The sequence below is a fragment of the Garra rufa genome, chromosome 15 (genome assembly GCF_049309525.1).
Source record: "Garra rufa chromosome 15, GarRuf1.0, whole genome shotgun sequence".
NCBI classification, from domain to species: domain Eukaryota; kingdom Metazoa; phylum Chordata; class Actinopteri; order Cypriniformes; family Cyprinidae; genus Garra; species Garra rufa.
The window spans coordinates 7,705,809-7,733,737 of record NC_133375.1 but is presented as its reverse complement, the minus strand read 5'-3'; the positions used below and the strand labels follow the sequence as shown (position 1 = coordinate 7,733,737).

The 27,929-nt window shown below is 36.1% G+C and overlaps 1 protein-coding gene across 1 annotated transcript; it reads right to left on the bottom strand.

The window, feature by feature from the left end:
- Positions 1–60: 60 nt before the first annotated feature.
- On the bottom strand, positions 61–27,634 carry kank3 (KN motif and ankyrin repeat domains 3). The gene is made up of 11 exons (XM_073818860.1): positions 27,468–27,634; positions 13,762–13,843; positions 12,055–13,689; positions 8,717–8,825; positions 8,269–8,487; positions 7,523–7,613; positions 7,208–7,427; positions 5,936–6,078; positions 4,358–4,558; positions 1,998–2,096; positions 61–1,476 (listed from the first exon to the last, which is right to left on the bottom strand). Exons 2-11 carry the CDS (start codon positions 13,796–13,798, stop codon positions 1,414–1,416), a joined length of 2,817 nt encoding a protein of 938 aa, XP_073674961.1. The 5' UTR covers positions 13,799–13,843; positions 27,468–27,634; the 3' UTR covers positions 61–1,413.
- Positions 27,635–27,929: the final 295 nt, after the last annotated feature.

Sequence of the window (27,929 nt, the reverse complement as noted above, 5' to 3'; positions counted from 1 at the left end):
TGTATGTATATAACCAAAATCCACTGTGGTGTAGGCGCATTTTCTTAATGAGTAACCTAGTGACATTATACAACTTTTCTTTAATTGTATATTTAAAAAAAGCTGCACAGCATGATACAATCATTTAAACAAAGCACGATACCAAGTAAAATACACAATAAACAAAATACTGACAGACCAAAACTTATACAAAACCATACTTAAGGCCTGATTAAAAAAAATACAATTAGTATTGGTTTAAATGATGGACTAAAGGACAACTAAGACACTCCTTAGCCTGTTTGCAGTGCTGCTGCAGCATCTTTGGACAAAATAAAAGATTGTCTGTTTTTGAAATCTACACTAAACATTGTAATTTAGTTTAAGACTTTCTTAAGACTTTTTTTTTTTAATTTGTGTAAAGTGCTGAGTTCAGTTATCAGTGTTTTGCAGTTAATGAACCAAGCAAAATCTGACGGTCAGCGAATAATTATAAATGGAAAATAAATCTCACACAACAGTCTTTACTCAACCGGTGTAGTTCATCACATTAACTATAGAAATGTTTAACATTTCACAGCCACAAAGTGTCAGGATTTCAAGCCTAACAACTGAAAAGTGCTATCTATTTTTCTCTCTTTGTTTAGATTTGTCCAGATATGTTTTGGGGCCATTTCATTCAGTTTCAGGTAAGTTCAATTTAGTAACCTTTCTGTGATCGATCAAGATCTCTAAAAGGCAAATTTCATTTAATTTCAGAACAGAGCGCAAGAAAGAAAGAACAAAAAAAAAAAAAAAAAAATGCTCAGACATGACAGTCTCTATATGTAATGGCTGAGTTTTATCCAAGTAGACCAGAGGATAAAAATCAATCACTGTGGTAGAAAACAAAGGTGTTGTTGCTGAACAGCATGCAATTATAGCGGTCACAGGTTGCCTGCATTATGTATGTTTAATACACGAGTAATTATTGAGGGCTTGAGCGTCTCAAGTGAATATGAATGATTCACCCTCATCTGCTGCAATATTTCATTCTCATTCTCATTCTCATGCACTTGAGTATTTCTGACCGCTAATTAAAACAAATGTTCAGCTTGTGAACCATATAATCACAATAACATTACAGCAAAGCTGCGCTTATCCCAAATACCGTTTCTTATTTCAAACACTGACGTCATGGTAGTAAAAGAAGTTTACTATAGATACACCTGTTAAAGATTAAAAGTAAGTAAAATTATTGGTCTTACCTAAATAGCATTTTACATAGTAATGTTGCATTATAGTGCATTAAATATGTGCATAAAAATGAATATTCAGTGAATACAATATAAATATATATATATATATAAAAACATAACACAGACATTGTTAATCTTCCAGTAAAGCTAGTTAGTCTTATTTTTATATTCATTTTGTTCTTTATGTGTCCATAAGTCACTCTGAGGGCCATGTTTTTCTAGGACTGGACGGGCTTCGGGAGTTTGCTTTAGGTGGCACCTGAACAAAGTACAAACACAAAAGGTATGTTACTACTTTATAATTTAACGCTGATATTTTAATTTCTCCCCAGAATGGATGTACTAATACAATTGCTATGTCGTTTTTGTTAAGCACAGCTGATTTTAACAGTGCATACAGTATCTTTAAAATAAACAATCAAAATTTAAACAATTTACATTCTCAAAAAAAAAAAAAAAATGCTGATTGTCAAAATAATCACACGCGCTGCCTCTGAAGTTACTTATTTTTATACTCATGTGAATTAGGCTACAATAGCCAAACAGCTATTAAGGCATGGTTTCCACAAACTCCTTCACATCTGGCTCCATTCTGGTATATAACACTCGCTTTTCATGACTCAATTCAATGCCAAATTGCTGTCTCGGCCTACATTTTTCTGAATAAACATCCCATTTCACTTTAACAAGTCGTATAAAGTGTAATAAAATTTCTTGTGTTTGTTCTACTTGAATGAGTTCGAAACAGGCTTCATGTGTGGTCAGTGTAATATTACTTACATCCGCCTGCGTTTTCGAGTAGTTCATGTGGGCATACAGTAGAACGGCAATATCATTGTGGGACGCCTCCAGAGCAATGGAGAGAGCATTACTGCCATCCTAGAGGAGAGAAATCAAAGAGCATGGATTTACCCATAATGCGTTTTTGGACTGGATGATTTAACACTATGTGCCAAGTCCAGCAACATTGAGGGTGTGACCGGTTTCTCTGTGTCGTCATTTTCTGTTAAACAACAACAACAAACGTCCTACTGTAATGGAACAAGTCTAGATTTGAAGCATTCACAATTATTTTGGACCCCACCTATATGGGCAACAGGAAATGACTTTAGACAATGCATTCAAAATGTTACCAAAAAAAAGTATACTTCAAGTTTATTTTATTAAGTATACTTAAGTAAAGGTGAAGCATATTTTATGTAGTAAGTATACACATATCAGTGTACTGTTAGTATTCTATTAAGCATAATATTTCAATATTCCATGGGACTAAATTGGCCCTCTTTCTAGTATATAAAAGTATACTTTTAAGTATAACAGCAGTAAACCTTGAGTACAAAACTAGTTTACATCTATGTTTTCAGTTTGTACTGCAAGTATACTAAAAGTTAACTTACAGGTATACTGATAGTTTACTGATTAAATACTTTTTTATGCATTTTTAGTGCACTTTGAAGTATAGTCTCAGTAAACTACTAGTTTAGTAGTTTTATACTGCAAGTATACTCGTAGATTTACTTTAACTGAACTTTACATCATACTTCAAGTATACTATTATGTCCCTATTTAGGTATTAATTTGTACATATTTTGTTATACGAATATCTGAACATACAAAACATCAAAAGAAAAAACAGGGTATCTGCTTGTAAACAAAAAAAAAAATATGCTAGCTTCATGCATTCTTTTTTATATACACTTGAATGTGGGTTCGTTTCATAAATAATAAATAAATAAACAATATTTTGAACAAAAAGCTCAAATAAAAGACTATTCATGATAATCAAAACGTAAATGGAGCCCAAAGCTTGACAGTCATTATTACCTCTTCAAGGGTCAACATTTTATTCCATAACATTACACAGTTTTACATATCTATGGTTTTGATGCTGTTTTATGTTAGACGATTGTGTTAGATTACATGTGGAAGCATCTGTTGTTTTGGTTTCTTCTTCACTTGTGTTTTAGAAATTCTGTACAGAATATGTACAATACCGCCCCTAGCATATAACAATGAAAACACAGATTCTCAGAGCAGAAATATAGCTTAAATATACTTAGATTTATAAGTATAAGTTAAGTATACTTACATGTCATTTTAGGTATATTTCTGAGAAGTACAAAAAAGTAGACTGAAAGTATACTTTCTCTTTTTTTAGTTTAAAAGAAGTATACTAATAGCACACTTCTTTTTTATAAGGGGAAGAACTATTTTGCCTTTTTTACAATATGCAAAATAAGTCTAGGGTGTCCCCAGAATGTGTCTGAAGTGTTAGCTCAAACTACCCCACAGATCATTTGTTATACAATTTTGAAAATGCCTATATTGAGTGTAAGCAGAAACACGCCATTTTCATGCATGCCTCTTTAAATGCAAATGAGCTGCTCCTCCCCGCTCCCTTTTCCAGAACAGGGCTGTGCCTTTAAGCTCGTACGTCAGATATTCTTCTACAAATTATCCGTTCGGTTTTGATTATGTCTATCGCGCTGAAATAATGCGTTTTAAACCATGTTAGTTTAAACTTCTGATATACGGTTTTGTGAGCGCACATCCGTAGCATGTGCACAGGAAGCAGCTGTCAAACGGCATGTGACTACTAAACTAAGCTCTCCTTCGTGTCTTATTGCGCTTAAACTGTCAAAAACACACAAGCTTATGAAAGAAAAAAAAAAACAGATGACTTACAACAGTAGGTTATGTCTGTAAAGGTAAACTAAAGCTCTTAGCATAACATTTGGGAACTTTTGGACAAGTGGTGGCACCAGAGAGTTTGCGTTAGAGACTCCAAATTTGCTGTAGTTAATGTTGAGACTGTCTTCTAACAGTGTGCCAAATTTCACAACTTTCCCACAAGCGATTCTTTGGGCTGCCATAGACCCAAGAGCAGAAGAAACAGAAGAAGAAGAAGAACGCCAACAGATAGGGTGCTTGGCCCTTAATTACAGTAGCATCTTAATGATACTAAAATAACACTGAGCATGTATTCACTTAACAGAACTAATAGAACTAGTATGTGTGTCTGAATGTTAGTGTGACCACTTTAATTGTGGCTTTATTTTAGGCTGCAATATTATGCAGAAACCATATGTATTTTAGTTTCATGTCCATATTCATCATGGTTGTGGTTGTGATGTACTCACATTGTCCACGACTGAAATGTCACACCCCGGCTGCTCGAGCAGCAAGGAGACAATCTCAGCCCGACCGTGTTCACTTGCACACATCAGAGCAGTGGAGCCCTCGTCATCCTGGATGTTCACGTTAGCACCACAGTCAAGCAGTGCTCGCACCATCTCCTGCCGCCCATGACTCACGGCTAGCATCAAAGCCGTCTGTCCCGCCTAACCACAGACAATACAAAACAAAACACAAGCTCAGCTGGAGGATCTGTGCTGTATGGTAATCAACCCCATACAGTGAAGTTATTAGACACTTAAGCCTGACAGAATGAATTAGTGTATTCTGAATCTGAATTTTATTGCATTAGATACAAAATATCAAAACCAGTACGATATGTTCAGCTTTTCTAAACCATTTTGCTCAAGAGTTGCCTTGCTTGCTTTAAAATCAATACCTCTTTTTAATGAAATGTCCTAACATTTCTGATCATATCATATCACATTATATCTGTAAAAATAAAATTTACCCAAAGCGTCCAAAAAAGGGTTTTCACAATGATGCCATAGAAGAACCATTTTGGGTTCCACAAAGAACCTTTCAGTGAGCAGTTGCTAAGGGATAGTTCACCCAAAAATGAAAATTTGATGTTTATCTGCTTACCCCCAAGCATCTTGCATCCAAGATGTAGGTGACTTTGTTTCTTCTGTAGAACACAAAGTAAGATTTTTAACTCAAACCGTTGCAGTCTGTCAGTCATATAATGGCAGTCAATGGGACACACGGCTTTGAGAGTCCAAAAAAACGTACACAGACAAAATCAAATTAAATCCTGCGGCTCATGACGATACATTGAGGTCTTAACACACGAAACAAATGGTCTGTGCAAGAAACTGAACAGTATTTATTTTATTTTTAACTCTCCACCGCAATGTCCAACTGTCCTGAGTGTGTTCGCAACAGCCGGTGCGTGATGAAGAGCAAGTAACCATAACTTCAGTCGGTCAGGCTCAAAAGTCAGGAGTCGGTGAAAAGTCAACACTTCCGGATGAGTTTGCGCAAGCAAACTTAATCTTTTAGTTTTAAAACGGTTGAAACAATCAGGATAAGCACAACTTGTGAACACGCTCAGGACAGTTGGACATTGCGGTGGATCAGAGGTAAAAACAATGATATAAATACTGTTCAGTTTCTCAGCACAGATCGATTGTTTTTGTTTTTTTGACTCTCAAAGCCGTGGGTCCCATTGACTGCCATTATATGACTGACAGACTGCAACGGTTTGAGTTAAAAATCTTTGTATGTGTTCTACTGAAGAAACAAAGTCACCTACATCTTGGATGCCCTGGGGGTAAGCAGATGAACATCAAATTTTTATTGTTGGGTGAACTATCCCTTTAAAAGAAACACTTTTCCCTTATGAAAACATTTTAATGTATCGATAAAGAATGTTTTGTGCAATAGAAGGATTCCATTGATGTTAAAGGTTCTTAATGGAACAATAGATTCCAATAACCTTTATGAGTTTAAGTTGAAATGTCATATTTAAATAAGCAGAGGACATAATCACAGATGAATATCTAATCAACTGGGTGACTTACTTGGCTCGCCTTGGCATTGACGTTGCCCAGACCGAAGAGTTTCTGGACTACTGCCATGTCGTCCTCCTCCTTCACCGCTGAAAGCGCTGCCAGCATCACAGCTGTATATCCGGCTTTATTCTGCTGATCAACATTGCACAGGCCTGCACATGAACACATCCACAACTCAATATGCATTGCTGAGTTTCCTGAGCTTTGGTTACAAAGTCCCAAACTGATGGACAACTCAGAACTGCTCTTTAGCATAGTGTATAACTTTGGACGTTTTTAGGCTTGACCTTCCATTTCGATATAGTAACTATATCGTAAGCTGCATCCTAAATGCCACAACAAAACATTATTTTGCTCAAAGGAGAAGTTCACTTTTAGAGCAAAAATGTACAGATAATTTACTCACCCCTTGTCATCCAAGATGTTCATGTCTATCTTTCTTCAGTCGTAAAGAAATAGTTTTTTGAGGCAAACATTTCATTTTTCTATATAATGGAGTTCAATGGTGCTTGCGATTTTGAACTTCCAAAATGCAGTTTAAATGCAGCTTCAAAGAGCTCTAAACGATCCCAGCCCAGGAATAAGGGTCTTATATAGCAAAACTATCAGTTATTTTCTAAATAATTTGACAATTTATATACTTTTTAACCTCAAATGCTCATCTTGTCTACCTCTGTGTGAACTCTGTGTATTCCGGTTCATTACAGTTAGAGTATGTCTCAGAACTCCCATCTCATTTTCTCCTCCAACTTCAGAATCGTCATACATCGCTGTTTTACCTTTTTTTGTAAAGTGTGTTTGGTCTTCTTTGTGTGTTCACTTTGTAAACATTGGGTTGGTACTTCTGCAGTGATGTAGGATGATTTTGAACTTGGAAAAGAAAATGAAATGGGAGTTTTTTGACCTACCTTTACCTTATTGAACCAGAATACACAGAGTTCACGCAGAGGTAGACAAGACAAGCATTTAAAAAGTATATAAATTGTACATTTTTTTTAAATATAAAATAACCAATTGTTTCGATAGATAAGACCCGTCTTCTTTGGCTGGGATTGACATCCATTATATGGAGAAAAATCCTGAAATATTGGCCCCCAAAACATTATTTCTTTACGACTGAAGAAAAGAAAGACATAAACATCTTGGATGACAAGGGGGTGAGTAAATTATCTGTAAATTTTAACATTAAGTATGTTACTTAGTGCATTTTCCCAGGGTTATCCAATTGCATTTCTTGTTACCATGATATAAATGTCCTAAAAAAATCTAAATTCTATTAACCTGTGTCAAGTAGTAGGTCCACCACAGAGAAGTTGGAATGGGAGACGCTGTAGTGTAAAGCGGTGTTGCCATTGCCATCGGTCATGTTGACTATGTGCTCCAGCAGGACGGGGGAGACCTCTGAGAAAGCCATCAGGTAATTTGACACACGTGACGTCTGGGCCATCTTTGCACTGGACACTCTGAACCACTCCAGCTGAACGGTATGAGTGCTGGACAACTGCATTAACAGAAGAACATAAAGGTTTATTGTGAAGTTTGGCTGGAATGTAAGAATAGTAACTACAAACATGAACAAAATTGAATTTGTCTCACCACTTCTTTGCTCTTTACTGGTTTGGCTCCATCATTAAGGTGGTTCTTCAAAATCAGACAAGCCTCACGCATCTTGGCACTTAGTTCAAACCTGTAAGATAATCTCCATTTATTGTGTGCTTTAAGTCATAGCCATGAATCATGACTTTCCAAAAAATAAGTCATTTTTGGTCTGCAAGAGAAAGACCTCAAATATTTAAATGTGTATATCTGCTAAAAGTACATTTTTAGATGTACGCTAGCAATTAGATGACCTCAAAGCTAGGCCTCAAAACTTTTCTGACCACAAAACCAGTCTTAAGTAGCATGGGTATTTTTGTAGCAATAGCCAAAAATACGTTGTATGGGTCAAAATTATCAATTTTTCTTTTAAGCCAAAAATCATTAGGATATTGAGTATAGATCATGTTTCATGAAGATATTTTGTAAATTTTCTACCGTAAATATATAAAAACTTAATTTTTGATTAGTAATATGCATTGCTAAGAACTTCATTTGGACAAATTTATAGGCAATTTTCTTAATATTTAGATTTTTTTCTTTGTTTTTTTTTTTTGCACTCTCAGATTCCAGATTTTCAAATAGTTGTATCTCAGCTCAAATATTGTCCTATTCTAACAAACCAACCATACATCAATGGAAAGCTTGTTTATTCTCAATTTAAAAAAAAAAAAGACCCTTATGACTAGTTTTGTGGTCCAGGTTCACATAAATTTCAATCATTAACAAAATCTACATGCACTTACTTTTCCTTCACTTCCTCTTCCTTTAAGTCGTCAGTCCCAGCTAGCATGTTTTCATCACTGTCAGTTTCATCCACATTTATATTCATCTCTTCATCAGATGTATCCTCTAGAGCTGCCCCTTCTTCCACACTGCTGTCTGAACACACACCAGCCTCACTTCCATCAGAGGAACTGTCTTCATCCTCTTCTTCCTCCTCTTCACTAGAGGTTGACTCATATCTTAAAGAATTAAGAAAGATAATATAATATATAATAACAAAATAGATAGTTATGGATTTAAAACAAGATTGGAAGAACAATGTTGGAAGCCAGTGATATTACATACATTTGTTACTTGGCAGAATAATTATTTCTTGTTGTCATTATAATTCATTTATTAAATAGTCTTTTACTATGGTAAAGACAATTTGTTTTGTGCCTGTATTATGTAAAAATCTGCTCAACTCACCCTCCATTTAGAATTCCAACAAACTTCAGGCTCTTTTTGCCACCGCTGGAAGCTGCACCAGCACCACTCCCATCCTTCCTCTTCATGATGGATTTCAGAGGGCCTACAGCTTTTTTGCAAAGAAATCACTCTTAAAGGATTTTCCTACAGATAACCTTAAAAATATATGGCTCTCCTATACAGATTGATTTAATGTCAACACAAAACAATAAATAATAATATAAATGCGAATTTCTGTCATGAAACTCTAGATGTTGCAGGCTGATAGACTGTAGGTTTCTGAAGAGCAATTTTTCTCATAGTGGGCAGGATTCGGCTGTCGCCATCTTGGAGTTGGGCATTTGAACATGGGCAGTCTATGGGATTGACTCCCTTTTGCAGCCAGTCGATGAATTGCAGATTAAGTCACTTCCGTGTTGGTTTCAATTAGGGCTGGGCGATATGGCAAAAAAAATTATCACGATAATTTTTTTCATATCAGTCGTTATAGATAATTATCACGATAAATGTCAAATCTTTATATCTATCAATTTTAAAGGCAATTTTTTACTCCTGAATGAAAGAAAAACCAGACAGTTAATTATTATTTATGGTTAATTGTCAGAACATGACAAATACTTTCCAAACAATGATCAAATGAGGTAGAATACAGATTAGAATATTACTAGTAAAATCAACATCAATAGAAAACAATATTATTAATATTAATAGAATATATAAAACGTTTTTATAAAAAAATAAAAACTGTAATATGATGCAACACTTGTAACATGGCTCCGACTGTAAATGCAGAGTTAAAGTGATTTTTAAGCATATTTATCATTCAACAAAAATAAGAATAGACAAATCTTTTCAGCATGCCAATCCCTTTGTGCAGCTGATTTAACACATTTTGTAAAATGCTTTAGCTGTCTGACAATATAAATAAAAAAATAATGGCGCAGGGCTCTACGCTTTCTTTTCTTGCTAGGAGCACATTCTAAACAATAATCAAAACTCTGATAAAAAATTAGCCTTCCTATTACGAGGTGATATTTGACACCTCAAAGTGATTTACAGGGGAATTTTGTTTTTTATCTTTGTTTTTACTTTTTCATCTGTTTAATGAGGCTCAGAGGTGACATCAGTGCAATCAAAATCATAAATTCATGTTGAGATTAATGTTTTAAATATAAAATTTTGAATACAGAAATATTACAGATTTAAATAACTGAACAGATCTGCCAGCAGGTGGCGGCAAGTTACTGATTTAATTACTGAATCATATCATTCTTTTGATTCCTTCGAACAGATGGTTCATTCGGGAATAAAGCAAGTGATTGTCTTTATGAATGGGAAATTGAATCATTTCACTAGATTCATTTAAAAACGCACGTTTCATTCAGAAACGAAACACTGCTGTGTTTGAATGGATATGAGCGCAGTTGTGACTTGTTTCAGACTACTTTTGAAGACGAAATAGAGCAAAATCAGGCATAGTGTTGTAGTCAGTCAATGTAAGTCACTTAATAATAACTTGTTTATTTAACTGCTGTATTAGATCAATATCTCATTTACAAACTGTCTGTGATACATTACTCAACGTTGCAAAAACACGTAGAAACCTTTGAAGCTCAGCTGAGCGCAAACACAGATATGCTGATCGGGTCAGTCGCACATAGTGCTCCTAAATATTTTTTTACAGTCGCACGTACTAATTTTTAGTCGCAAATGCGAGTGAAATGGTCGCACTGTAGAGCCCTGTGGCTGTAAACTAAATACTGCGTGCGGCATCCGGAAGTGCAGGCTGCAAAATGCCTGCACAGCGTTACGCATAGTGCGTAAACATTATCGAGCGCTTATCAAACTGTCATCGACAGTTTGAGTTATCTAACTATATCATGATAATTATCGTTATCGAATTATCGCCCAGCCCTAGTTTCAATAGAGAGAGCGGGAGGTTGCCGCTTGTTTCTAACACAATCTGATATAATAACATCATTATTCACACGGTGCAGCTGATTGGTTCTTTTCACATCGGCAGCCAATGAGCTCACTTCTCAACATTCAAATACTTGGCTAGTGTTGCTGTAGCATTTGAAACACGCTTTAGAAACCCTCCACCTCCCCCAGCTCCACCTGTATTAATCTGCTATGGAATAATCTATGCTACGGAGTAATATATGGGGGTTATTTCATATGTTACATGTGCAGCAGCAGTACTTCCTACATGCTCACAGCAGCATCTGTGGATCAGGGTTAGAAATTAACAAGGGCTTATGGTAAAAACGCCACAACAATTAACTAAAACACCCTATGAATTAAAGACAAAGGGGCAAAAAATGCCCCTCCACAATTAAACAATGTATTACAGCTGTCGCATTTAAAATGAAATTCGTGGAATTACATTTAGATTGGCTTACACTGCATCAGATTGCTGTTGAATGTTTTTTTTTTTTTTTGCGCAGCGTTAAGCCTTATAACCAATCAAATGTATTTCTGTTGAACCTAGGATAATGGCCAATTAGAGGTGCTTAGATGACTGAAAAAGCCGAAGCTGTTGTTGAGTGCGCACACTCGCGAATTCCCTCATCATAAACAACACAGTGCAGATACCATGTAAATAAAAGATTAATTTCGTAGCTTCAGTGATTATAATGGGAGTTTTTGCTTAACTTGTGCTAGGTTAGGTAAAGCCAGAATGTGGCATGCCCAAAACGAAAAACAGAAACGTTTTACTATTTTACTGTTTTCTATATCGATTATTAATAATCATTATTACGATACAAAGAGCAATAATATACAATAATGGTTTTTGTCATAATATTGCAACTCCATGAGCTCCTGATTTTACATGTATAATTTAGATACCATTTTAAACAGTCTATTGTTATTGACAACAGTTTAAAATATTGATTAAAGTAACTGGGTAAATTTAAGTATTTGACATTAAAGCTAATATGGTACATAGTATGGTGATTAAAATAATAAGGTGATTATAAAAACTGCTCTTACAAATGTAAAAAAATGAAAAAAAGTTCATTTCTGACTCTGCTGTGGATGTATTGGCAGAAAAAAGTCTTGGTACTTGCTATGCCGCAGCAGCAGTGTTGCAGATCTTTTCAGCCAAAACCAAACATATTAACATTGGCATGTATATCACCATGCTAAACCCTCCAAGAGTTGTCATGACAGAACTGCATTTATTACTGTGTTAAGTACTGGCAAGATGTCAGAGAGGCTGTATTGCCTCAACCAAGAGAATGCAAGTTCATTAAAAATTAATAAAGTGTTTTTTTCATCGATTAATTGTGCATAGTATGACCAGGAACATGCTTTAAGAAAATAACAATGCTCACCCTCTGCAGAAGTAGTCTGTTCTTCAGTGTCCTGTGTATCAGTAAGACATTCCCACTGGATGCCAATGCTTACTAGCTCCACTGCTTTTTCCTTTGAAGTTTCCACAGGGTCTGTTTGAATGCTTTGGTCATTTTTTGAAACGTACTCTGGGTCAGTCACATCTGGAAACAACACTCCAACTGAACAAACTTCAGGGCATGTTTCCATTTGGGCATTGGCTGTCTCTGGTTTTGCTATTGTCTCTCTGTCCAACATAATCTTGGATGCCCTCTCGGTTTCCTGAGCCCTTAAAGCTTCAAGATCTTGGTTGAATTGAGTTAATCGTGTCTCGAGAACCTGGATTGACTCCTGTTGAAATTTGATAGTGTGTTGCAGGGCATCAATTTCTCGTTCTGCCTCACTTTGTAGCCCCAGAAATGATTCTGTTACCCAGACTGCCACGTCTTCTGTAGCCACTGCAGTCTGAATTCCCTCATCATGCATGACACTAGTTTCAGTCTCAATAGCTGCATGACAAACATCAACAGTAGCATCCACAACAGCATCCTTGACCGCTTGGCGATGGTAGACAACCACATTCTCAATGGGATTGTCACCGCCTACTGCTATGGACCTTTTTTCTATAGGAGTAATGGCTAGTTTCTTGATTTCCTTGACGTCTTGTATATCACTTTTGCATTCTGGCTTTTTATTCCACAGTGACGGTGATGGTAGAGATCTTGGTTGGGAGGCTCCTACTGCTGCCTCAGTGGAGGCTTGCAGTTTAAGCGTTGCATCAAATTCTTCCGTTTTCTTTTGAAGTTCATGAGCCAACTTTTGTTTTTCAGCACGGAGCATGGCAACTTCTCTTTCTAGAACTGGTAGTCCTTTCACCCTTTCCTCCATCTCTCTTAGCTGCCTAAGGGCGGTGGCCATCTGTTCTCGCACTGTCTGAAGCTGCCCAGGAGGCAATGTCCCTGAGTTGGAGGCTGGAGTGCTCCTTCCAGACGTATGAGGACTTGCTCTGGTCCAGACCCCAGAAATAGGGTTCTGAACAACAGGTGATATCTGTAGCAAGTGGGCATCTGAGGCAAGCTGGGAAGAAGCTAGAGAGAAGTCCCTATTAGATCCACCGGCTTTGGAACTCACTTTGGAAAGGTCAGACAAATTAGAGCCTAATCCATTGGAAAACTGGTTTTGCTCCTGTTGCAGTCGAAGGCTTGTTTCAAGAAGTGTTCTCTCTACCCTAGGGTTACGTGGTGGAGGTGGTGGTGGCACTTTGGAGCATGTAGGTAGACTTGGACTGATGACTGGTAATGGGGAAAGTGGTTGTGATTTACTAGGTGATGTGATGGGGCTGTGGAGAAAAGGTGGGTTAGTTTGACCATTCTCGCTGGTTGTTGAGGAAAGGGACTCGGTCGAGGTCCAGCCACTGGTACGACCTCCAATGCCCAAATTCCTCTGATATCCACGGTCCCCCCGGGATCCCCTCCGAGGATTTACATTAGCCCTACGAATGCTGTGTCCACTTTCTATTTCTTCAACATACTTGAGAAAATCAAGGTCCAGCTGGAATCCGTAGGGCGTCTGTACTGAATAAGAGCCACCTTGATCTGTTTCTTCCTCAGTAGAGCAATGAAAAGGGGCACTCAGATCTGCAATTCAAACATAAAAGTGTTCATCTTTAAACAGTGCTATCTACAAAAAGCAGAAGAACAACTACTTACTTGGCAGTTTGGAGGTTATATGCACAGATTGGGTCATTTTATGGAGCCTTGTGCTGCCCCTCCAGAAAACAAATCAGCACACCTGCAAGCAAAAGACAACATCTCAATGGTATAGAAACATCAGACAAAAGAACTGAACCTGAAAGCATCTCTGGACCATTCTACAACAGGTCCATATGTAGTCACTGTGAAAGTTTTAAGGATTGTTCTGTTGTTAAGAACCTGAGCAGGTAGGTAGACTGGGACTGATGACTGTAATGGGGAAAGTGGTTGGGATTTACTAGGTGATGTGATGGGGCTCTGCAGAAAGGGTGGGTCAGTGTAGGTCCATCCACTGGTCCGACCACCAATACCCAAATTCCTCTGATACCCGAGGGCTGTTGGGTTTCCTGTTGGCCTTGCTGCAGTGGTTGGTGTTTGTAGCTCAGTTTTTCTGTTGGAATCTCTATCTTGCTATCACTCTCTGTTGTTTAAAGTGATCAAACATAGCTTAATTCCCACCAAACTTCTGATATTGTCCAACTACTCTGACTGATCCACCCTGTTGAAAGAAACAGCATTTGCTGGTTAGGTAGGTTTTGATGCTGGTTTATGCTGGTCATTTGCTGGTTTATGCTGGTCCTTTGGCTGGTTTTGGTTTATGCTGGTCCTTGACCAGCACATGACCAGCCTAAACCAGCATCAAAACATACCTAACCAGCTCCCCAGCATCTTCTGTTTTTTTTTTCACCAGGGTGATTGTTCGCTTTTATTCTATAACCACAAGTACACAGCGTTAGCATTCCGTTAGCCAGTTAGCTTGCCTTTCGCGTTTCAATTCACGTTTTTATTCGCGTCTACTACCGTTCTCCTTTTTTGTGTTCCTTTTTTCTCTCGCTCTCACTGATCATTTGCTTTTATTCTATAGAGAATGGGAATGTGACGTCAGCAACGCACGGCATTCTGGGATTTAGGGACACGGACACTACAGTAGAGACTGGGTAATAGTGGAGATAGATGTTAAAATTTATATTATACAGTTAAAAACACATTAGAATGGAGAACACCTGCTGTGTTATGAGTGGAAACCAGATCTAAAATGAAACACAATTTTCTGCTTTTCAGCTTGAAACAACACAATGGTGAAAAAATCTGGCTTTGTCATTTGTGTTTATTAGTTAACAGATTCAGATTCATAATCCCTGATCCACTTGAATGTGTAAGTGCTCATGCTATCAATAATGTGCAAAACACGTTTGGGAATGTTGATTCAGCTCGTTACGATCACTCTCTGTGTTCATAAATCAACCGCTGATTCATAGTTCTGATTCATGAGAAATTGTATTTGTTCCATTTAAGTCCAGTAAAAGTTATTTGGTGTAGTGCTTTCACAATATCATTAATTTCAGAACTGCAAGTTTACTTCACTTCAGAACGTTCATTCATGGATTTGCGCTGCGCTATGTCCTGCAGCAAAAAAGTGTGTCATAATATAGCTGTCAGGATTATGGACTGTGTTTCTGTATTTTCCTAGTGTTTTCCCCCCGTGGCTCCTTTGATTTGGTTTATTCCTGTGTCTCCCCCTTTTGTTCAGTTTGTATTGGTTTCCCCTTATGCCCCTGTTTAGTTGCCACTCCCCTTTGCTTCTGTCATTGTCCGGTCTTGAAGTTTCGTTATGGTTGCTGTATTCCTGTTTTCCGTTTATTTTATTAAAGTATTTTGTTTGTTTGTTTGTTACTCCTGGCTCCTGCGTATCTCCCTATGGCTCCCCACCCCCAGCGCACCGTGACAATAGCTCTGTGAATAAGTGCAAATGCAAGCAGATCTTTAAAATAACGCAAATGTAGCCATCTTTTCCTCTGGTGATTTGTATTTGTTGTCATTGTACACTACTTAGCATGTTCCCAAACATGGCCGCGACTACCCAAAATGCAGTGCGCAGTGACGTAGATTCCCATTCTATAGTCCTAATAGTTTCTGGACTACCATGATTGACATGGGCTAATAGGTAATGGTGTTTCTGCATGTTGCATTGTATGTTTCCTAGGTCACTGCAATGATAGCAGCCAGGATGACAAGGTTTCTAGTTGAAACACGCTCCGGTCTCACATCATAGAAATTGTTGTTTTTAGACTGCACACAGAGTCTGAGGTTTCTATAATCACTTGGGAATTGTGGTTAGCTATCCAGCAAACTTAACGGGTAATTCATAAACAGCTTTGACAATTCTGGCTATCAAAGAATAAATAAAGCTGTACCCCTCATAATAAGTAGGTCGCATGCCGTATTGTACTCCATGATCTCTTTGATTTGTAGTATAATGGGTTGACTGTTAGTGATTAGATGGTCTTTGTGCTGTTCTCTGTGTTGTTTCAATGTGCTGTTTCACAGACATTTTTATAAAAAACAAATGCATTACGTCACACCTGTTTTCTGTTCTTCAACTTCACTTCTGCTCCAGCTGTGTAATATTCTGGTTTGCAATTAAAAATGTGGCATTGCAGCATTAATAGTTTGGTGACATGGTACTACCATCCTTCTGTGTGTTTTGGACAATGGCATGTTTGCTCAGAAATATACCATAATATATTTTAAAGGGCCTTGGAGCACCATGTACATAGTGTACATCAATATGGTAATAACCAGTGTTGGGGGTAACGCATTACAAGTAACGCAAGTTACATAATAATATTACTTTTTCCAAGTAAAGTTACTTTTTCAAATAAGTAACGCCAGTTACTTTTTCCACCCATTTATAGATTAAAAGCTCTCCTGTCCCCATGTTGAGAGAAATTGTAAGTAAGATAAATGTGAGCATGCATCAATTCATCTCACTCACTAAAAAAAAAACAGATACCGTATTCCTCAAAATAAATAAAAACAGTGAAATTCAACGCAAACCTTCAATAATTAAATGTTAAATAATACATATCCTTTATGTATTTAATCCCATTTTATTAACCAATGTCTTTGCTGCAGACCTTTGATGATTTAATTCATCCATATTAATAAGCAAAAATTACTCAAGATAATCTAACATTTGTTTTCCTTTTTTTTATTATTGCGAAAGAGTTGACATTTTTTCTTTTGCAGTCTACTGTACAGACGTGAATTTACTTTTCTCTAAGCTTGAGGCTTTTGTTATGAAAAGGCTTTTACATTTGCCAAAAAAAGAATATTTTTATATTAAAAACAAACAGGCAAGCCCTGCCCAGGTTTAAAAAGTAACACAAAAGTAACGTAATGCATTACTTTCCATAAAAAGTAACTAACATAACATAATTAGTTACTTTTTTTTAGGGAGTAATATTGTAATGCATTACTTTTAAAAGTAACTTTCCCCAACACCGGTAATAACAAAACAATATCAGGGAACAAATGATAATATTTCTAACAATTTGAGTGAAAAGCTGACTTGAAAAACTGACATGAATTTGAGAACGTTGTAATATTTAATATGTCATTCTTTTTATTTAATGACAGCAACACTTGCAACTGTGATATTTTTTGGGTACGAAATTAACTAAGTTTTTTTTTTCAAAATATCATCTACTTCCACATAGCTCTCTGATGCACTGCGTCCTTCTACTTCTGTAACACTGCAGTGCTTTCAAGACTGAATGAATCACAAAAACATCTCTTCTCACATGAACAGACATGCATTGAAATAACTTGTGGAAGTGAAGATAGTTTGTGAATGACCTTTTGCACAAAGGAGTAAACTTTGATCCGTGTCTCAGATTGAATATTGTATTACTGACCATTCAAATCTTTGAAAAAAATTATTTCCAGATTTTAACTTTTCTTAGACTTTGTCATGGAACATAACAGTCATTTTTGTATGGAGATGTAATGGTACATTCAGTGCTAGATTTCAATATAAAACACATATTACATTTTATTAATTCTACGTAGGGCTGGGCGATTTGGCCTAAAATCAAAATCTCGATTAATTAAACATTTTAACCCGATTACGATTAATGAACGATTATTTTATTCATTTATAAAATTATATTTAAATAATATTTTTTTTTTGCCCTATAGTTCACTGACAAGTTTTGTACAGTAAATATGCTCACATATTACAAGTGAGAGATTTTTGAATGAAGGGTGCACACACGCACTACTATCTATGATTATTTATTGAACATTAGTGTTGAACAACTGAAATTAAAGCACACATTGCTTAAAACGAAAAGTCACATTTTTCTTAAATTAGTGAAAATAAATAACTTGCAATTAAATTATTTATAAAATAATAATAAATATTAAAAGTAGAAAATAAGCAGTATCTCTTCTAAATAAAATTACTCTTACGTGACTCCACACGCAGTAGTGTTTTTAAAGGGAAAGTAATTGAAATAATTGACCTGGAAAAATTTGATCGATTATAGGTTCTGAATGTCGATTTCGATTACTTTTCGATTAATCGCCCAGCCCTAATGCTACGTATAGTGCACATTCTTTATGCTGCTAAATTTCAATACCAGTGGACAGAGCAGGTCATGGAAATATAGTTACAAACACACACACACACACACACACACACACACACACACACACACACACACACACACCCTCACAGAGGAGGGGAAGCATGTTGCACATAACTGTTTTCACAGAGCCCCAGGCACATTCCACCAGACACTTCCTATTTCACACAGCGCTAATGTGACCAGGCTCGGACATGTCACTCCAGCACAAAGACTCCACAAGGGTGGCGAACAGCTCGATTGCAGGATATAACGAGAAGACTGTTGGGCCAAGGAAAAAAAACAGAAGCACTACACTGGTTTAAGTAGTGTTGGCGAAGACTGTGTCTAATTAAAAGCATACTGCGTACCGTTTGATCGCATTTAACAGGCCAAAGCTGTTTTTTCCACTGACTGAGCAAGTAATGGTACCACGTGGAGACTGAACCCAAATGCTTCAATATGTTTAGCATTGGACAGACTACATGCATCTGGAGCAGTGCAGAATATGCATGCAGCTGACCAGGTTTCCAGTCTCTGTGGCTACAGTCTAGTCTGTCAACTCAAAGCGTGCTGTCTTGATTTGCGGCTTGCAGGACTTCCCCATCCTTCCAGCTGTGAGCTGAGACGTATCACTGTGTTTGCCCGCTGGTAAAAGCCTAATTACAAGGCAAGAGGGGAAAAACACATTCCTGTCTACCTCCTGTGCCTCTTAACCAGCATGCTACAAACATGCCAGGCTCACAAAAACAAAAGCATGTCCACCATTTGACTAAAAACTGAACGATTGGACACACCTACTCTTTCTTTATCATTGCGGTTCTCCACAGTTTCAATAGTAACATCATCAAAACTACAAAATAACACCAATGGAAGTTTAAGGATTATGTTTTGACTTAAAAAGCCAAACAAATCAAAGCTTTCGTATATTTAAGCTTCTCCAAAGTCGCCACCCTTTGTCTAGATTCCAGCTCTGGACACTGAACTTATGAACACTGAACTGGACTTCATTAAACATCCTTTATTTTTTGTTAAGTTTTAAGTTTTGTGAATGCATTCATACATAAAGTCAGAGTTTGTGTCAACCACACTAATTTAAATTGGATGAACTGCTTAAATTCAATAAAGTGAGTCTAAATGATTGACTGTTACTGTGTATCATCCATTTCAAGGCTTGTCAAGTTAAATGAGAAAAAAATCAGTGTTCAAACCTTGAACCTTTCATTCAGTTCTGGTCTGTAAAAGTAAGAGCTGTGTGAATCACATTCACCACTTTGAACATGGGAACAGTGACTTCTCAGAGCAGGCAAATAACTCGAAACAAATCTTCCACTGTGGCGTTGTCTGAATGGGAGTCATGTTTTGAAAGTGACCTCATAGCACTCCCTCCCATTTTCCTGCAGAGGAAGCAGGAGGTCTCTATTCGCATTATATGTTATGTGAACTCTGCAGGCTGGGCAAGGACACTTCTCACTTAAAACAGGGGCATTCCCATAAAAAAAAAAAAACGCCCACCTCAAAGCACTCTCAGGAATTTGTGTGCAATCACATGACTTCAAGGAATAGTTAGCCAAAAAATTTACATAACATCTCATCATTTACAGAAAATCATGTTGTTCAAATCCCAAGTGACGTTATCCTTTCCATTAAATAGGACCATATTGTTACAAGTGGTGCATTATGTTCCATATCTTCTGAAGCAATATGATGGAAATAGATAAAATATAATGTTGTAATGTTCTAAATACAAGGCGTTATTTAATGATAATCTTTCCCTTCACCACAGCTATTAAATCTGTTTGGACTTTCTTAATATGCAAAGCTGCCATTGGTTTTCACATCTTGTGACCATTTGAAATGTACTAGGTTTATGAATCCCGAAAGCAACATAATCAAACATAGTTCAACAATTTGTTGGTGGTAAAGCAATGACTCACATAGTTGTGTGTAAAACCAACCCTAAATGTGTGCATTCAAATGCATTTGAGAGCTACTTTGAAGAGAGGAATGACGAATTTTGTCACAAAGCTATTATGTGGATTTAACTGTCGGTTCACCCAAAAATGTAACTTTTGTCATTGTTTATTTTAATGTGGTACCAAACCCATTAAACTCAAAGATATTTAAAAAAAAAAAAAAAAGAAGAGAGAGATGTTTTTGTCCCTCTATTGCACACCCATACAAGCAAAACGATTACAATCCAAGCTGTAAAACTAGTTTGTGAAGATAAACAATTGCTTTATTTGATGAAAAGATTTAATTTAGAGATTTGTTATGATCAACACATGTATGTACAGCACATCAAACAAGGTAAAAAGGTCACACACTAGAACTAACCACATTCATTCTCGAGCATCTGTGTTTGAGCTTTCATGTTTACCATATTTTAAGGTATGTGTCAATCGTTGTCAAGAATAAAAGCCTAAATTAAATCTGTTCATCATATAAAGCTGTCATTTCTCTTCAAGAACATCATATCTCATTAAAACTCGGATTAAACTTTGGTCAAGTGGATACGTTTTGCAACAGCTTTAAGACCGTTTTGGATCTTCAAATTTTGGTGGCATGAATCTTTTATGGAGTGACACAAACTTCTCTTAATTTGTGTTTTGAAGATAAAAGTCTTGTGGGGTTGAAACGAAATTAGGTTGAGTAACTGGTCAGGCTGGTTTTAGCTGGTGGTCTCCAAGTCTAAAGGGCCAAAATCCCTCTAAAACCAACCTGCTGACCAGCTAAAACCAGCCTAGTTGACCAGCTAAAACCAACCTAGGCTGGTTGCAAATGACATGAAATTACCCAAATAACCAGAAGATGGCAGCAGAGGATCAATCATTGGCTCCAGCTGCCATTTCAACTCCCTAGTTTTTTTTCAAGACGTCTTGCTTTTCGATTTATTATAAAATTACTAGTATAATAAATTGTAGTACTTTTACCACACTGAAGTATATAGTATAGCAAGTGCAGAAAGTCATTAAAATAAATAAATAAGCTCAGACACAAACAGCCTATAAGGGTGAATTATTTAAATACTTATATATAGTTCACTACAAATTAAATAAGTTAAATATTAATGGTATAAGAATTAAATAATGTACTCAATATGAATCGATATGAATTAGAAAAATATTTTATATAATTTAATACTACATCTTTTAAGCTTTATCTTGAACTGTAAAAGCTATTAAATAGCCTATATTTAACCAACACAAACTTGTTACTGCTGTAGTTTTGTTACACTGAATTTAGTCTGAATCATTTAATGCATTTTTTTTTTTTTTTTTATCAGCTTGTCGGATGCTTCGTCCGGTTATTACTGTCAATCATAGCAATGACTTGTGCATATTTAGTAGATTTACTCACATATTTTTTTAAACTCGCGTTTGTCATTCTTGAATGTGGACGTTTGGTCCTTAGACAAACAAAACTTTTCTTCGATTGTGAATGGATTATGTAGAAAAAAAGGAGCTAAGTACACTCCTATTACGGCATAGTACAGTTGAGCGTAAATGACTGAGCTGACTTGTCTAAAACAAGGAAGTAATCCGTGCATATGGTCAATTGATGACAGAATTTTCATGTTGAATGGATGAACTATGCCTTTCAGAAGAATAGAATACAGAATACTGTGCACACATTATATGAAAACATGATTCTACTATGGCGTTTTTGTCATTTTGGAGCTTTGACAATGCATTTACTTTATGGAAAAGAGCAATGTGAGCACTTTCCTAAATACCTTCTTATCTGTTCAACTGAAGAAAATAAGCCATCTTTGGTATTACTTTATAGTGTTTTTTGTCTTCTCATTTTTGGGCAAACTGTTCTTTTAAGCTTTGTTTTTACTGGTTTCACAGTCAGCGCAGCAGCACAGCTGCTCTTTCCTGAAGGGAAGTAGGTCTGATAAGGCCCCAGGGTCTCCTGGAAAACCAGCCATTGTCTTTCAGGACAGTGAGTGCCAGACAGTTGATCAATGCAGCAAAAGCTGTTTCCTCAAAGAAAAATAAACAAGGAAATGAAGCACATGCACATGCTCTAAAAACGACATGTCTAGTGAGATCAAATCATTTTTCTGGACCCAAAAGCCAACGTTTAAAGTTCTAGATACAACAGGAAATATGATCACATTTTAAAGAATTCATTTATTCAGTGAACATCACACTGTAAAAAGTTTTCACCAGTTTCAACTTAAAAACTTAAGTTTAGCAGCTGCCTTAAGATTTTAAGTTAAATCAACTTAAGCCATTTAAATTTACACGTTATATCAACTAATTTTTATTGCCATAGTTAATGACTTGTAGTTTTAAGCTGATTTACCTTAAAAGCCTAAGTTCAGCAGCTGCCTTAAGTTTTTAAGTTGAATCTGGTGAAAACTTTTTACAGTGCAGTTGCATTTATCTTCCATATGTTCGTCTAATGAACTTGACTCAACATGAATTGTACTTGAAGATGGATGAATCTCAGCTTGCCACAAATCAACTTTTTTTAATCTCATCTGAGTGTAAGTCTTTTGAATTAGATTTGTCAAAAGCATTATTTAATTCTGCCGATGTAAAATTTTAGTAGATGGAAAACACTACTTAGTGCACTGTTAAAAAGTCTGATAGAGGCCAGCTGCTGTGACACAGTTAAGTGAACAACAGCAACATCCTCCCATTGTTTCTAAAAGCTGCTTCAGAAAATGGACCCTTCCTGTGAAAAACAGCTGATCACATTTTAGGGGAGTATAAACAGAATCTCAAGGCCAGTAGCAGACGGTAGACTCATTATTTAGTAGTGCTTTCTCGGGCAAGCATTTCTGTTAGTACTGCTTATGCTCAAACATTAAGTTATGAGTTTGAAAGTGTGTGTAAATCGCCCACAAATGACGCAGCTTGTTGAGAAGTCTTATTATTTTCATAAAAGGCCAGACTTACTTATTTGTCTACACTCTCAAGAGCCCACAAAGCATGACGCCTGCCTGTATGAGTCCACAATTTATTCTCACACACATATCAATTGCTTTGATACTTTGTATAGATTTTTATGTGTTCACGTTCAACACGACAAACTTAGGTCTGTGAATAATAAGCAGAATGTTCCGTTCTTTATCCAGCACTTGTTCAGCTGTGTGTCTGCATATATTCTGGGGTCTCTGGCTTTGTCAAGCAGAAGTTTAGTCTCATAAGAGTCTATTTTCGATTATCAACTTGATCCTGTCAAAGTCAGAGTAGCTCTGCCATAACAGTACATGACAGTATGCTTCATCCTCTTCATTGATCATCTGAACTGACAAGTGGTGAAAAAGAGAGAGTTTGAGTAACACTTTAAGGAACAATTCTCACTATTAACTAGATGCTTATTAGCATGCACAACGAGCATATTGGCCTTTTATTAGTACTTATAAAGAACATATTAATGCCTTATTTTGCATGACCATATTCTTACCTTAACCCTACACCATACCTAAACTTAACAACTACCTTACTAACAATTAAAGGAGTAGTTCACTTTCAGAACAAAAATTTACAGATAATGTACTCACCCCCTTGTCATCCAAGATGTTCATGTCTTTCTTTCTTCAGTCGTAAAGAAATGGTGTTTTTTGAGGAAAACATTTCAGGATTTCTCTCCATATAATGGACTTCTATGGTGCCCCCGAGTTTGAACTTCCAAAATGCAGCTTCAAAGGGCTATAAACGATCACAGCCGAGGAAGAAGGGTCTTATCTAGCGAAATGATCAGTTATTTTCTAAAAACATTTACAATTTACATACTTTTTAATCTCTACACAGAGTACACACATAGCTAGATGAGCATTTGAGGTTAAAAAGTATTTAATTTTTTTTTTTTTTTTTTAGAAAATAACCAATCATTTCGCTAGATAAGACCCTTCTTTTCTTGGCTGTGATCATTTAGAGCCCTTTGAAGCTGCATTTTGGAAGTTCAAACTCAGGGCACCATAGAAATCCACTATATGGAGAGAAATCCTGAAATGTTTTCCTCGAAAAACATAACTTCCTTACGCCTGAAGAAATAAAGACATGAATCTTGGACAACAATGGGGTGAGTACATTATCTATAAATTTTGGTTCTGAAAGTGAACTACTCCTTTAATAAGCAGAAAAGTAGGAGTTTATTTAGGCAAAAAGCCATGGTTTGGTTAGTTAATAGTGAGAATTAGTTCCTAAACTAAAGTGTAACCAAAGTTTGTTCATTTGCACTTGAGTGTGTGAAATCAATACAGGAACATTTTAAATTGAGTGTGTGAAATCAATACAGGAACATTTTAAATTCTCTACTGAAAGTTAGTCATTTCTGCCATTTTTATGGAAACACCTTTTATAAAAGACCTTAATTTTTAATGGTTAATGTAATAATTTCTGTTCTGCTAAACATTCAGAGAACTTCCTGTGGAAACGAATCGCCCTTTACTGACTTTTATTGAATTCCACTGTGTCCGACCTTGACTGTCTTCTTTGTATTTCAAATTTGTCTTCTTCTCAAACTTGCTTCCTAATCTAGCTGTCTAATAAACCTGGCATTGTATAGTACAAATATTGTTGGCTCTTTGATACATTGGTTTTGTTCCTTTTCTATAAAAGGCCACAGTTTTGGATAAAAGTATCAGCTGTGTAAAAGTAAATATTCTGTCACAAGAACAGATAACAACTAACATTCTATATGGATTCACCAAAATCAAAGCCAGATTTTCAGAATGAATTGCATAACATTTTTATATTTATGAATGCTGATTTAAACATACAGACCTTAAGGCACTAACTTTGTGATGTGCTAATCGGTTTACTATTTTCAGACAGAGCTCTGTCTGCCCATTCAGTATTATCCACATACCAGCAAATAATGTGATTTAGAAGAAGAGAAAGCCTAGAATATGCTGCCATGAACACTGCAGGCTCTATTCGCCTGTAAACAACTTATATATTATCTACAGTGACGGATGAACAAAGAACTTTTGTCAAGGAAGTGAGTCAAATCATGTCCCACTATTTATCTATATTAGATTAAAGGTGAGAATGTATTAGATCATACTTAATATAGCTATAGTATGGACTGGGATGGAGCTATAACAGAAGGCTGAATTGCACTCAGTTTTTACTATTTATATCTTTATGAATATGATCACATGGACATGGACAGACTACATGGACAGGCATCTATCAAATCCTGCACTGCATCATTAACCTACCATTTCAGACTGAACTTAAATCAGAAGTAAATATATATACATTTCGGTAATTCTTTACCCAAATGTTTTCCACTTCATATCTACGTCGTAGATGGGAAAGGGCAAATGGTGGAGGGGCGACCCAGACCCAGACAGGGGAATGGCCCGTAAATAGAATCATGAGACCTGAAGCATGTGATTCTTTTAGCGTTTTGGAGGCAAGTTCAATTTTCAAGCTACAGAACTGTTTTGGGCCAACAACAATATAATGCATTGTTAATAGTAGGTTTGTCGGCTGAGATCAGTCGATCAGGATGATTTGATTAGTGGAAAGGTCATGAAATGCATTCAGTTGCTTGCTTATTTATATTTATTTATTGCATTCTAAACACAACACAAAGACATTGTTTTTCTCAAATTTGAGTATGCATGGTACAAATGCATGGTCTTCAACACTATATCAGGTTTAACTTGCGTAATATGTGCAATCCTGTTACCAAAATTTTGAAAAAAATTAAATGCAATACACAAAGCGTATTTAGAATGTATTTTATATGAATAAAAATATATGGGCAATATATTCTAAATATGCTTTGTATACATTTATTATATATTATTCATATAATTTAAATAATAAATAAGTGTTTTTTATGTATAATTAGTATATTTAAAGGTTTATGAAATACATTTCAATTGTAATAAAAGTGGTAACAAAATACATTTTTGGGAATGCTGAGACAGTGTGTTAAAAGCACATTTTAGTTCATTTTCATACAGTCTCAAAATAGCACAGTTGAGTACACTTAGAGGAACTTAAGTTTATTTTAAGAAGTACTAAAGAATAACTTTTACCCCCGGTTTCACAGACAGGGCTTAAGCCTAGCCTAGACTAAAATGTAAATCTGAGCTGTTTGAACTGAAATAAAAAAAAAATTACTCAAATGTCCTAATTGATCTATGGCCTAATCCTGGTTTAGTCTAAGCCCTGTCTGTGAAACCGGGCCTGAGTATATTAAGTACAAATTAGTCCATGAAAATAGAGCACTTTAAGTACTTAAATAAATTGTATTTAGTGCACTTTTTTCACCTGGGAATGTAAGTGTAGTACTAATTAGTGTATTAATATTAAGTATACTTAAGTAGCACATTTTGGAAAATGTAATTTTAACTATTAACTAAGTCAAATCAATTTAATTTAAACTTAGGGTACCTGTCTACAAGTGTACTAACATTGAACTATTTTTTAAAGCATTTAAAACATACTTTTCATTAATAAAACTCTATGTATATTTTTGCAGTAGTACATTTTGTTGCTACTGTACTAAAAATCTATTTAAATATCAGTTGTATTTAGTATGCTTTCACAAATTCACTAAAGTAGCCTACTACTAAAGTAAAAGTATATTTTTAACTAGTGTATTTATTGTGTAGCATTTTTTCAATTTTATTTAGCACAAACTTTAAGATTGTACTAATGTACTTTCTTGTATTTAAGTATTTCTTATTGCACTCAAGCACACTTTATTTTCACATGGGGTTGTGTGTAAATATTGATCTAAAGGACATCTCCCATAAATTCAATAAATCTGCAAGCACATTATCTTTATTGGGTTAAATGACTGAGCTTGACATACTCAGTGAACACTTCAGGTGATTTGTGTACAAAAACTGAATGAATTGTAGCTTATACAAGATATGTAATAGTTATCTTTCCTCTAAACCTAGGATTTAAGCTCCATAAACAAACACTAATTTGTACCTTATAGTGAAGCAATGATGGCTGCACCACATACCATAATGAAAACACATCTTGTCTTTGTTTATAAATATATTCTGCAGAGATTCAAAAATAAAGGTATTACTGTTACCTAATCGAGGCAAAACATAAAAGACAGACATGAAAATCCGAGTCACGTACTGCGATATATATACTTGAACACAACGTTATAGCAATGACAGATAAGCTTTATCATTGTTAAATCTACGATCTTAAACTTAAAGCTGGAACTTTCATCAGTCTGAGAAGAAACAGCGCTTTCTCAATCCTGAAAGTCCAGCTACTTTTCGGAAGTCATGAAACTTTGTCTTACCCTTCTGGTGACGTTTGCTACGTTGTGTTTTGCGTTATAATAATCCCGATATGTGCTGATTTATTTCCAGTCGTCAAATGACCCGTGGTTACCGTTCATTCCGAGTTAGTGAATTATTAACGGTGTGTGGCGGGATCCAGTTGAAATAATCTGTTGAAGTGTATGGCTCAGGCTCATGGGCGGCGCTGCTGCAGGTCTTCTGCTGGCATTGCTTTGAATGGGTGGATCTGATTTCTTCCCACCCATGTAACTGCGTCGTAATCTTCAAGTTCAAGAGCTCCACATTTAGACCTATCTGAGTAAGGCACAAATATTCGATGTCCCAGACTGGAAGTCCCCAAGAAACCCAATTCTTATTAATGCAAATTCTCACATATCAATCAGCTACAAACAGGCAGATAGATGGAGCCCAGTCAAAAGTGGTATACAGAGCAGAATACAGAGTAAGTGAATAGCCTGTAT